Genomic DNA, 13,314 nt, shown 5'->3' on the forward strand with positions numbered 1-13,314 from the left:
GCGCCTTGAAGCACTTGTGCCTATGCGCATTATAAATGCCATATCATATCATATCGCAAGGTCTCCCTCTCATGTAGACTATTATAGAGTCCCCTGTGACGAAAGAGATTAGCAGCGGCTGCACTAATACTTCAGCAGTACAAAAGCAGTCAGTGTGATGCACACTATTCTTCAGTAACACGGATTGGCTAAATGTGGTGTTCATCATTGATCAATCTTTAGTGAGAGTAGGTCTAGGCCAGGGGCCTGCAACCTGTGGCTTTCGAGATGTACTAGACTACTACTCCCATGATCCCTCACCATTGACTATGCTGGGTAGGGCTGATACCAGTTAAAGTCCAAAACATCTGGAGAGCCGAAGGTTGCAAACCCCTGGTCAATGCTTAGGGACGCACAAGGCTAAGTCTCAAACCAAACCATGCTGGTTGGCTGAGGCACAAAGAGGGATCAATCTCCCACAGCATGGTTCACGTGCTCTTTGCGTGTAGCAGGGCAGGGAAAAACTTGCATCTGAGGATGGTGGAAAGGCGCGGTCTAATACAATAGAGCATTAACACAGCAGAGACATGAAGAATGCCCACTTTCTTGAATTCAATGCGCAAAGTAAGGATTTAATTAACCTAAAAGGAAGAACAAACCCATCTGTGACCAAAGATATTCCTTCTATGAGATGTTCTGCTATCCTTTATTTCACAAGGGCACGTGCAGAGACAATTCTCCTGAGGTAATATCCTGATGCTGGGCTTTCCTGATGACTAAGATGTCCAAAGTCTACCTGTGATGGGTGGGACAGTAGTGTTTGTTTTTTAGATGCGTAATTGTTTTTTTTTGTCTTAGTTGCACATTTATAACGTACCCATAGGTTTCTAAGGGCGGACCCGGGGATCGAACCTGTGTTGCTCCATGTCGTCTTGTTTCCAAGGCGAGCACGTTGCCGCTGAGCTATCCTACCAACCTGTGTTGCTCCATGTCGTCTTGTTTCCAAGGCGAGCACGTTGCCGCTGAGCTATCCTACCGGGACGATTCTCCCACTTATGGGCACGAAGAAGTGGGATAGAATGTTGCACAGCTATTGTGATGTTGGAGAAATGTTTTCAGTTTAAGGAGGCTGTTTTACATCTTAAAAGTTGCACAGCTGCTTGTGGCTCTGTGTGCCAACAACGGCGTTGATGGGCCATTGATTGATTAATGGCACTGACCGATTTGTCTTTTATAATTGCTTTTATCTGTGGATGAGTTAAGATTCTGCATTTTCCCTCTAGCCGTCTTTTGTCAATTTGATCATTTTCTGTGAAGCCCAGTTCATGCTGTGCTTTGCATATACAAGGAATAGAATGCGCAAAGCTCATCTACCAACTGAGGAAGAGCCCAACTAATCTGCAGAAATGCTCTCAACGTTCCACGCTTTACCCACATCCAGCATAGCATGTACCACATTCATGTGTCGAACCTTGCAACTTGCTGCGCTTGGAGGTAGCCACTGTGGTGCACTTTGCACCTTGCCACGCGTAGAGTTAGCCTTTTTACTAGGCCCTGTGCACTTTGTGAATCTAGCTGTTTTTCAAAACGGTTGCTATTTTCACTGCTTCAGCATTTTAGGCCCCGTGCACCTCTTGACCCTGCTTGATTTTCAAGCAATGTTTCATATTTCGATTGTCAGAGCATTGAAGGGCCTGTGCACCTTTCAATCTAGGTGTTTTCGGGATGTTGCTTATTTGACGTCTTCTGCGTTTTGGGGCTTGTGCCCGTTTTGAATCTAGGTGTCTTTTCAAAACGACTGCTAATTTGACTGCATCTGCATTTTAGGCCCTGTGGACTTTCTGAATCTAGGTGCTTTTCAAAACTGTTGCTGTCTTGACTGCTTCTGCATTTAGGCCATGTGCACCTTTCGAATCTAGGAGATCTTTGAAAACTGTTGCTACCTTCTCTGCTCCCACATTTTAAGCACTGTGCACCTTTGTCTAGGTGTTCTTTAAAAACTGTTACTAATTTGACTGTCGCTGCATTTTAGGCCCTGTGCCCCTTTCTTATCTAGGTGTTTTTCAAAATGGTTGCTATCTTTACTGCTTCAGCGTTTCAGGCCTTGTGCACTTTTTGAATCTAGGTGCTTTTTCAAAACTGTTGCTATCTTCTCTGCCTCCACATTTTAGGCCCTGTGCACCTTTGCATCTGGGTGTTTTTTTTCTTCAAAACTGTTACTAATTTGACTGTCGTCACATTTTAGGCCCTGTGAACCTTTAGAACCTAGGTGTTTTGCATAACTGTTGCTATTTGTACTGCACCCGCATTGTACGCCCTGTGCACTAAAACTGGTCTGAGGGTAGGCAACGTACCACACTTAAATGCACCTTTAGGTCAAGCAATTGGTTCTATTTAGAGGAGGATAAACAGTTGCATTTGAATCATCAGTGGAGTTTGGCACTGTTTGTAACGCTAACGCATATGAGGATGGGCACTGCCACTGCAACTAGACATTTAAGATGGTAATTTTATTGCATTGGAAGGATCAGGGGATGAGCAATGTATCACTCTAATATCCACGCAGAGGGTGGGTATTTATTGCACTTAGTTCGTATGTGAGATTAGGCACTGCTCTTTGTACCTAGATGGAACCCAGGTTTAGACAATGTTGAATGTATAGCTAACCCATGTATTCATTTCGCACTCCGCACCTTCGGAACTTAGCCGAAGGCACAGTCACACTCCCACACACTCTGCTCTCACATATAACTCAAACACTGTTGCGCAACACCCCTGCCAACACCCCTGCCATAAGAATGCAGCTACCTTTCATGACCAAAGATTCAAACTGCAGCTACTCACATGACTATCCTCTTACACACACCCACCGGGTTAGCTCCTAGTATACCTCCTCCCACCCATCCACATGCCATTCATGCATGGGTGACTAACAGGGCCTTCGTCACCCTCTCATAACTTTAATGGCCGAAATGCACATATGCATAACAGCACCTCCCAATGTTCCCATAGTTTGGACTTTGGTCCCTTCAAGGAGGCTCAACCACCAGCACGTTGGGACCATATTTATGGTGAAAGGCGCTACACAAATGACAAAATGAATGAATGAATTCCATAAACATACTCACACTCTGCACATCCCCAGTGATGCTCAACATTGCCCTGCAGACCCTGTGCCATGACCTAAACACCCAGCACCACAGTCTACAGACTGTGCCAGTTTCTGAGCATCTTCAGTCAGTGATTTGCACATCATCCCACCTATGGTCTGCATGCCCCCCACAGTCTGCACACCTTTCACCGCTCTGTACATCTCAGTTTCTCAGCACACTCTCAGTCACTGTACCCACCCTGATGTGCTGTGAAAACACTGAGGGAAAAATCCTCACAACCTCATCCACAGTCGCTCTGGAAATGCCAATTCACACTCTCACAATTAAATGTGTCCTGCACTCCATTAGGCATACTCTACTCTCTTGAAGCCAGACACCCTATGCCCACAGACACATCGCCTCTGGCACATTGCACGCACCATGCTCTGCTCTCTCACAGTCCCACTGTCAGATTCTGTCAAATGGATTCCTACAGGAGCTTCTGAACCCCAGAGACCTCCTTGCGGCACACCCTTTACAACCACTCTAAGTATACAACACCCCAAGAGGGTAAGGGGAATGGGCTATAATAACGAACACCATACCTTTCCCCTCACAAGCCTTTTCAGACCTCAAAGATCTTCAATAGAGGCAAGCAGGGTCGGCTTTAGGGGAGGGCTGGCCGGGTGACCGCCCGGGGTGCCATAACCCCCCAGGGCACCAGCACGGGGGACCCTTTCAAGGGCTATCCCGAGCTGGAGCGGTGGGAGAAGTGCCCTTTTGAAATTAAATGCGGTAGCGGGCGCATTTAACAACAATAGGGCGCTGGCACCCTATTGAGATAATTACATCCGATGTGGGAATGGGGTGGTTTCCATTAGCCTATTCCAGTGATTAACGCCCTGCGCTTTCACGGGAGTTGGGAGATAATCATCTTAATATGGTGCTGAAGCACCCTATTGTTGTTAAATGCGCCCGCAGCCTTCTCCCACTACAGAAAAGAAACATTTGGCGCTTCCATTTCCCCCCTGCCGAATTGACCTGGGGCGCAGTGGGGAGTGGGCGCCAAGTTGTTCTTTTCCTCCCCGGGGCGCTGCCACCACTAAGGCCGGCACTGGGGGCAAGGTCTGTCAGGCTTCAGATCCTCTCATCATCAAATAGTAGTGCTGTCAATCCCTTTCCCAGATGTTCTACCCTACCTGGTAACATCTGCTGAATTGAAAGTCATTGGTCCCTGCCTTATAAGGGACTTGGAAATGTCCTTCTGCTGAGTTCTCAGGAACCCCCTCCAAATTGCTACCAGCCCAGAAAAGCTTTGGGGGATTCTTTTAACTCGATTAAGCTACTATTCCTTATTAATTAATTTACATCTATACAGTTGCCCACCCACTGGTCTCAGTCTCAAACCCTCAAGGAGGAGCGATGGTAGTAAGTCAGTTCTGGTCCCCCTTTCGTTCTGGATTTCTCCAGATTCAAAGGGCACGTGATTGTGTTTGAGACAGGGCAGCTTGCTCTCTTCCCTGGCTCCCCCATGGAATAAACAGCTCGAGCTGAAGTGCTGAACGGCAAATTAACCCCATGCTCACCTGCTGACGAGGGCTCGAGGTTGGGGTCTCCTGTGTGCACATGAGCTTCCATGAATGCAATCACCTCCAAGATGACAGGGCTCCACCATTATGCTCGACACGCTCTAGCTGATGGGTCACGTGCAATTGCCACAGAAAAACGCTCTTGCTCGGCTCCTCTTAGCGAAGAGCTAACTAGGCGAAAAGGGGAAGTGATCCACAATGTCTATGCCATCCTACCCCAGGCAGTGATAGAAGTGTACCAAAAAAGTAGTGGAACTGTGACTGCGGCGGGGGACAGAGTAGGAAGGAAAGGAACAACGTGGGGTCTCTTCACCCATCCCTTAAGCCACCAATTCTCGCTCAGCCCTATCATCCGTTCATTCCCCACTAATCCATCCATCCACACATCGTATTCTCTTCCTTCATCCATCCTTTCTATATACCCAATGTCAATTTTACCATCCCTTCATCCACCTGTGTTCCTTTGGTCTATGTTTCCATGCATCTGTCAGGGACGTCATTTGGGATTCAGCAGGGGTCGCAGTTTGCGACCACTGAGGTCTCCCTTGCTACCCTGTGGTCTCCCTTGCTACCCCTAAAAAAAGGAGACAATAAATCTTTTTTTTCTTTTTTTTATATGGAAGCTCCTGGGCTGTGGCCAGTGTCATGTGGCTCTTTGTTTCTGGAGTGGCTGACTTTCTTGTTCAGGCCTTTAAAAAAAACTGGGGGTTCCACAAGTGTAACACTTTCAGCAGTGACCCTAAATAAGAATGAAAAGGAATAACAAATAATTTGTCTTTCTGAAATTCTATACAATAATTGCTAGACTCATTAAAGGTTTATTTCAGGCACACTTTAGGCGGTGAGCCACCGATTTAGTCTATTCTTAAACACCTCAACTCAGCCTTTCAACCTTCTGAGGTCGATAAATGAGTACCAACACAATTTGGGTGATATTGTATGTATATTTGTTCTGTATAAAGTGCTTAAGTGCTATAAAATAACACATCATTATCGTTTGGCATGGGACGATTGCTTGCATTCACAGTAATTTGGTATCATGGGCCTATACACACTGATATTAATGATACATATGGTGATACACTCTTTGTCAACTGTATATCACATTATAGTGATATCGTAACCATTTTCTTCGTAATGTACTTAGGAAACAATGCTATGTGATGCCACTTCCCGTTTTGTCAAGGGGTAAAAGGTAGTGTTCCATCGCTTCCCTTGATGGCACTTTGGGATGGGTCAAATGACATCACTTCCTGTGATGTCATCAGAGGTCAAGGGTTGTATGATGTCACTTCTGCTACCACTGACATTTTGGTGAAATGTCGGCCCTGGCATCTGTTCTCCAATTATCCACCCTTCCATTGCCACTGCGCAGCTACCCATTCGTCCATATCCATCCATCCATCCATCCATTGGCTTCTTTACTCATCCATTCTCCCTTACCCAGCATTCATCCATTCTCCCTTAATAAATCCCTTCATCCAGCCCCCTTTTCCTTTTTTATCCATCCATCCGCTGTGTTCTTTACCCACTCTTTCTCAATGAACCCACATATCCTCCATTACCCATCATTCGCCCATTCTCCCTTAATCATTCCCTTCATCCAGCCCTCTTTTCTTCATTTATCCATTCACCCATTTCCCTTCTCCTTCATTCCATCGGGGTTTCAGTTCTTTCTCAGTTTATCCCCTTCTGTTTCCCCTCGTGCCTTTTGCCCCATCTCCTTTTCATCTGCCTTCCTGTTGTCTTTTCTTTGTCTCACAGTAGCGCCTCTGCCCCTTCCCACACTCATTTTCTTTCCCCACCCATCCCTTTTCGTTTTCTTTTCTTCTTGCTTAATTTCCTTCTGTGTTCCTTCCCTCTCTCTCGTTTTAACTCCCACGCAGCGCCCGCACCCACTGCCCCTTCGTTGGAGCAGGCCAGTTATTTATGAACTCTTACTGGAGGTTTCTTGAGATCACAGTTAATGGAGCTGCACCAGTTGCTCTAGGAGGGGGAAGGTAGCTCATCCTGGTTGCAGCCCCCCCTCTCATGCTCTAGTAATAATGCAACTTATATATACCGGACACTAAATAATTGGAGACATGAAACATATGATTTAAATGCTATAAAGACACTACAGCTTGGTTTGGCTTTGAAAGGGGCAACAGCCATTTCTAATTTTGAAAGTTAGGGAGAATTGATCATTGGATGGAAGAGCCTTTTCACTGAGAATACCTGATTTCACCAGTAATCACCCTGGAGTTTAGTCCCTGGTGGCCCCACCATGCCCTGCTGACCCAGCGACGTTGTCACCCATGATATGATATGATATGATAGGTTATTTATAACGCGATTAATACCCAGAGGTTTCTCAGCGCGGACCCGGGGATCGAACCTGTGGTGCTGCATGTCCCCATGCTTCCAAGGCAAGCACGTTGCCCCTGAGCTATCCTCCCGAGATACCCTGCCACCTCGCATGCCTTGTACTCCACTAGTGGCTGGCTTGTTCTTACTGCCTTCTGCCTACGTGTGACCCATGACATTTACCTTTTGAACTCTGACCACCTGTTGGTCATACTGCACACCCCAGTCTCCTATACCGCTTGAGATGATGCTCCAGATGACTTCCCTGGTACCACCACAGCCATTCAGCCTTGCAGCAACCAACCATTAGAGCTCCCGAAACTACCCACTAACTGCTGATTCTGAGAGCCTATGGTATGTGGTGTTCCGTTAATAAGCATTTATGCTGCACGCTTCACCACTGGAACAGTCGTACGGCCCTCACCAGGGGTAATGCAGATGTTGGTCTGTAGAACAAGGAAGCATGAAGAAAATGAAAGGGGGAAGAGGAAGAAATGTGCAACTGACAAGACGGGGGAGATAGAGAGAAGGTGGGAGAAGGGGATGTGGTCATAGAAGTGTGCGGGCATGGCAGGTCTTGTAGGTGGATCAAACACAACAGCGGTCCGGCAAGAGACAACTAAGCCCTGCTCTGGAGGCTTCAGCATTATTGATGAACGACAGGTTCATGGGCACAATGTATTTGGGGGAACAAGCGGGTTTGTCACCCGCCCCAACTTTTGTGGCACACCATTTTGTCCCACTCCTTTGGCAGGGTCTCCTTTGTTTAGATGTCATTTCGCTCCCAACATTTTCAGCAAAGTTACTCCACTGATCATGCCTCTGGATGATGTGACAGCATCAGTAATTTTATAGGGAGCACCTTGCGCCCCGTGAACTAGGTTTCTTTTTTCTGTGCGCTCATCACACTGATCCGGAAAATCCCCTCATGTTCTCCTCAAAGAAAACCTTTTTCTGCTGTAACGCGCATGTTACCCTGAAGGCTTTGACGTCCAAACCCTGCAGGGGTTGCAGTTCTAAGATGCCAGTGATGGCCAGTGATGGCCTCCATACCTGGGTCCTGACAACAAGAATGAGGACTGTGCTTCATGTTAGGACATTAACCCAAAGGCCATCTGTGAAAATCCAATAAAACTTTACTGATGTCACAAGGACGATATGCACCCTTCTACTAAATTTCCACGCAACATCCCTTCAATGGCCCCTCCGGGCTCCGGGAAGGTGTATCCATTGAACCAGTTAACTAGAGGGATTCAGACAGTCACTCTTTTGCTAAAGAACCCAAAAATGGTAAAATGAAAAAGAAGCACCAGAGGAGATCTTGGTCCTGTACTGACGCACGCCACTCCTCCTCGTCTTTGTTGAGGAAGAAGTGTTGCGACTCTTTGAGGGATCATAGGGTTTCTTCTTACTACCCAAAACATAGGTAAGTACACTTCCCAAGGCGCTCTTCCACCCCTGGGGCAAAACCAAAGGGCGATGGCTGGAAGGTTTAGAATAAATCTTAACCTCTAGCATTGCTCTGGGCAACCCTGCAGACCATCGTTCTTGAGCGCCAAAAACGATGGTCTGGAGGGTTGCCCAGAGCAATGCCAGTGGGTAGGGTTCATTCCAAACATTCCGGCCATCACCTCTTTTATTTTACGTTCTTCCACCCCTGAGCAGGGGGAAAAATTCAAGGACAAAGGACTTTTGCAGCCCCGGTGCCGATGGGGACACCAAGACCCACAGTGCCTACTACAGAAAGCAGGGGCACCTCAAGAGACAGTGAAGGCATGCCTTTGAGCTTAGCCCCTGCTTGAATACAAAATAAGTCTTCCCAGTGCCCCACAATGCTGCTACACCGGTCGTCAAAATTCTGACACTGATCTGCAACAGATCTGGCAGGGGAATTCCACCTCAGTGCTGATCAACATTGAGGGTGTGTCAAGGTATACTCCCGCTTCCCTGGGCAGTTTCCAATGCTCCATGGAATTAATCTTTGATGAGAAAGGTGACATTGTCAATGGTAGTGGAACTCTGAGGGACTAGTGGTCTGGATACCTCGATGTTCCCTGCAATTCAGCCTCTTGGAAGACCATAGCAAAGGAGGTGGTGTCGTTGGGGTAAGCTCCCACCCCAGATCTATTGTTCAACATGTGTTGATGGACATCTTAGACCCAGGACCACCGAAAGAGATGCTCCTACGGTTCAAAGCAGCTATTGGTAATCCTGTGAGGAATATATGGTAGAAACCTTCAGTGGACAAGAGGCTATTGTGGCAATATAGACCTGCACCTTTTGACCCAGCATGCCGGTCTACCTATCCAGCTTCAGAAAAGGTGGTGGTCTTAGTCGCTATGACTGTTCTTACATTGCCCCCCGCTGACCGGGAAAGTAAAAAGTGGGAATCCATGGGATGCAGGATATTTACTTTGGGCAGCCTCGCCCTTAGGCCGATGAATATTACTTCTACTTTGGCCAAGTATCCTCACATATTGTGGGCCATGTTCTCAGAAGCAACTAATCTTCTTCCAGAATCCGATATGACAGAGTGCGTTCAGGCTCTAGTGGAGGATGGCAAGGAAGCAAAAAGATATTCCCGACAGGCTGATCTGGATACAGCAGACTGCATTGGTGCACACAAAGGCATTATCGAGATGGATTGTGTTGAGCATCTCAGACTCCTGTGACTTAGTTGGGAAGGTGGTGCTTGAGGGTCACAGACCTCAATCCACTAGGGATGTAGCAGCTTCTCCAGCATTAGGGATGGGAATGCCACTTTTGGATAATTGGCAAGTGCCAACATAGGCCTCGCAGCACACTTTCTTAAAACAGTTCTGCTTTGATCCTTTATTAGGGGAATCTGTGGGAGGATGTAGTCCATTAGAAGAACACACGACGTACCCCTGATAATATTCATTCTGATGCATTCTTCTCCCAGAGACTCCTCATCACCCCTCCCATTCTGCCCCATATGCCAGCAGCTCGTCCATGCAGTCTTTGTCCCACAGCTGCTGAGCACAGGGGGAAAAAGGCTGGAACTGGGGTAACGGGGCTCAGCGTGCCTCGTGTGTATGACTGATGGCACCACACTGGGAGCCATGGAGCCAGTGGTGCAGACAGAAGTTGACTTGGAGCAGCACTGCACTCCCGGTTGTGGAATGTTTTGCAAGGGCAGCTGCCAGTGCGGCTGAACATCTAAGATGCGGAACCTGTAGAAGGAGAGTCCATCAGAAAGGACATTACCAGTGGTAAGTAGTGTGCGCTTCTACCCTATCTAATGCTGTGTTCTGTCTCACAGTCACTGCCGTGCATGAGAATGCATGGTGGCATTTAATCGTGTCCCACATTGACTTCTAGGGATTGCAGCCCAATGATCTTTGGCATCATAGGAAAAGGGATGAACTGTGTCCTTTAGAAATAAATACATGAGTGAGGTGATGGGAATATGGACAAGAAGCATTTTACAGCCATTCAGTAGCAACATAGGAGAAAACAAGCAAATTATACATAAACTATCTAATATATGGAAATAAAAGCGTATTCTTTTTATTTTTTATTTTTGTGATTGAATGTGCTATTGGTTAATTAAAACCTTATACGCAATCTTATTACATAATATTACATACATAGTAAGAAAAAAGATTCTAAAACCACATTACTACAAACTATTACAGTATACTTCAAATAAAATCATATAGATTAACACACCTGTTAAAAGAAAGTTAAGTATCAATTCATAATCATTAACCAGCATCACATAAAATAATCACTTAAAAATACTTTTCCATATACAATAAGCAGCACTAAAGTGTATTCAGACAGCAGAGTCATCGTTTTAGATGGCAGTCTAGGAGAGGGGTCACAGGTCCAAGCAATGGCGCCCAATTGCCACTTTAAGGTCTCAATCAAGTCCCGCTGGTGCAGACTAAGAGCCCGGATTAAAAGGCAAACAGTGCGTTGGCTGCTTCAAGCCTGAAATGTGCATGGGCACTGCATTCAGTCTTGGTAAGTGCATCAGAATGCAAGACTTTGGCTCACATTGGAAATGGCCAAGAGGAACAGAATCCATCCATAGCACACTGCTGAGCCATTTTACTGTCCCCACGTGACGTTCATAATTCCATCCCTAACTTCACGGTGCCTGAAAATAGCTATGACATCACACAGCATGGCCCTCCTGATCACCCATTGCCCTGAAGCCGAATATGCCTAGGTACACGATTCGTCCAACAAGGAATAGTTTGTCAGGTTTTTTTTTTAGCCTTGGCTTCAAAATTTTGAAAAATGCTATTATTACGCTGACTCAGATGAAAACTTAATTGTTGAGAAATTATGCGATTTCCCATAAGGTTGAGTCTTATGAAAGCCTGGTGGAGGCTGGGAAGAGTCTTCCAGGTGTCGGTCACAAATCAAATTTATAATAGGATTGTCTGTGATAGCGTGCCATGATGAGTAGACTCCAATGGTGTTACAGTCGTACACCTGTTCTTCTCCCAGGGCCTACCACATGGGCCACAGTACTGTTGCCTTCTGAAATTACTGTACATCTGGGGAAAAGTCAATGTTTTGGTCACCCTCCATCCAGACAAGTCTTTCAGAGATACTATCTATTGGGAAACAGGAGGTCCCCTTAGAGGCCGGTCTCACTCCAAGTATGTCCTCTTGAAATATTCTCAGTCGTGGAGATATTTTCTAAGCACTTTATCTCCACCTCTGTTTCAGCCTCCGCCTTGGCTCCCGGGGTAGCGGTGGGAATTGACGGCGTTGTCACTGACCTGCCACACTGGCAATCTGCTCAGGAACCCGGCTCAGGCGTAGATGTGGAAATCGAGGTCGCACCGAAGTCCCAAGAAGCGGGAACGCCAGGGCCTTCCTCCGGCACCACTGGTCCCAGCTTCTCAGACGTTTCCAGCCCACAGGCTACCAGGGAACCCACCAGCAGTTTCCCCAGGGTATTCCTTTTACCCACAGATGTCACTGGAACAGCCCCTCATGTCATTAATTGGCCTTTTGGATCACTTAAAGCTCTGGCTCCTTCACCTTCTTCGCACCATCCAAACTTACTGTCATGGCCATGGAATCGGATCCAACGCCGAGCACCTATCGGCAAAGAGATGCCATGGTTGATGCCTTCATCCACTACAACCCTGGTTACTTCTTCGCCGGATTACTTCCCAGCTGCCTTCTCAGAGATCACAGTGAATTCCCTTTGGGACTCCTCTGATATCACGACTTTTACAAATGCACCAGTGACAGGTGAGATTTTGCATAAACGTATTCTTCATGGGTGTCTTCCTCGCATAGACATCACACCTTAGTTGTCATGATCCTCATTTATGGATGATTGCTCTGTTAGAGGGCATTTTGGTCTGGCAGATTGGTACGTCATTTTATTCAAATGTATACTGCGCATGGCTGTGTTTTGCATGGTTTCCAGGTGCTTTGGTGAAACTGGCAGAGAAAGCGTGGGTTTAGTTATTGGAGAGGAGGGGGGAAAATGCAAGATTGCTTTGCGCTTGTGTTGATGAGTGAAGACTGAATGTTCCCTGAGCCCAGCTTGCAAGTGAGTTTCTGGGTGTTTTGTGTAAAGAGCAATGATGTGTTTGTGTCCAGGAAGGAGACCGTGTGTACCCATGGTGCTATGATGCATTTGCTGGGACTATGGTTATGTAATTTGGTTGTAGCGGTGTAGTTCTCAGTCGTTTGCTGTGGATATACGTTAAAAAAACGTATCCCAAAAGATCGAATTACAAAATCACGGAGCCTACTTGGCCATCTTTTGTAATTTGATCTTTTGGGATTTCGCCCGATTGTCCCCAACACTGCCTTTAATGTATGCAGTGGTCACCCCTGCAATCCGCGCAGACCATAATACCGAACTGGGTGAACGGGGACACCCCCGCAACCCCTACTCCCCTGTTCGGTATTATGGGCAAAAGATCTAATCTTCTTTGCCGAATGCACACTAAACGTGCATTCTGCATTTTAGATCTGTTCTTTTCGTTCATTACTGTTTGCTGTTTGGTGTGAGGGGTATTGTGAAGCTGTGTGTGAGTGGCTTGGTTGGAGTGTATGTAGCATGTTTGAGCACTAAAGTTGATTATTTAGTGAGTAGAGATAGCAAAAGGCTGCAGCAGGACATTAGGAAGCAGATATAGTTTATTTCCCATTATTGCATCAGTGCATGGGGGCCAGTCACAACTCCCAGGCCTTTTTTTGAATTATCAGTAAATTAGGGTTTGACCCTAAATTGGCCAGGGTAATCCAGACGTGGACCCCTTGCTCACTGTGCATAGAGAGGCACATCTGCACCTCACTGAGGA

General features: G+C 46.6%; 1 protein-coding gene across 4 annotated transcripts in view; it reads left to right on the top strand.

Moving 5' to 3' along the window:
* FLT4 (fms related receptor tyrosine kinase 4) overlaps positions 1-13,314 on the top strand; it is a 394,600-nt gene that overhangs the window by 258,327 nt on the left and 122,959 nt on the right. For 3 of the 4 annotated variants that reach the window (XM_069654085.1, XM_069654086.1, XM_069654087.1), the window contains exon 10: positions 11,714-12,247. The exons of the other annotated variant lie outside the window; for it this stretch is intronic. In XM_069654085.1, the coding sequence (XP_069510186.1) occupies positions 11,714-12,247 (534 nt within the window). The remainder of the gene's footprint in view (positions 1-11,713; positions 12,248-13,314) is intronic. 4 annotated transcript variants of the gene reach the window in all.

The sequence above is a fragment of the Ambystoma mexicanum genome, chromosome 3q (genome assembly GCF_040938575.1).
Source record: "Ambystoma mexicanum isolate Mex_15411 chromosome 3q, UKY_AmexF1_1, whole genome shotgun sequence".
In the NCBI taxonomy this organism is placed as follows: Eukaryota; Metazoa; Chordata; class Amphibia; order Caudata; family Ambystomatidae; genus Ambystoma; species Ambystoma mexicanum.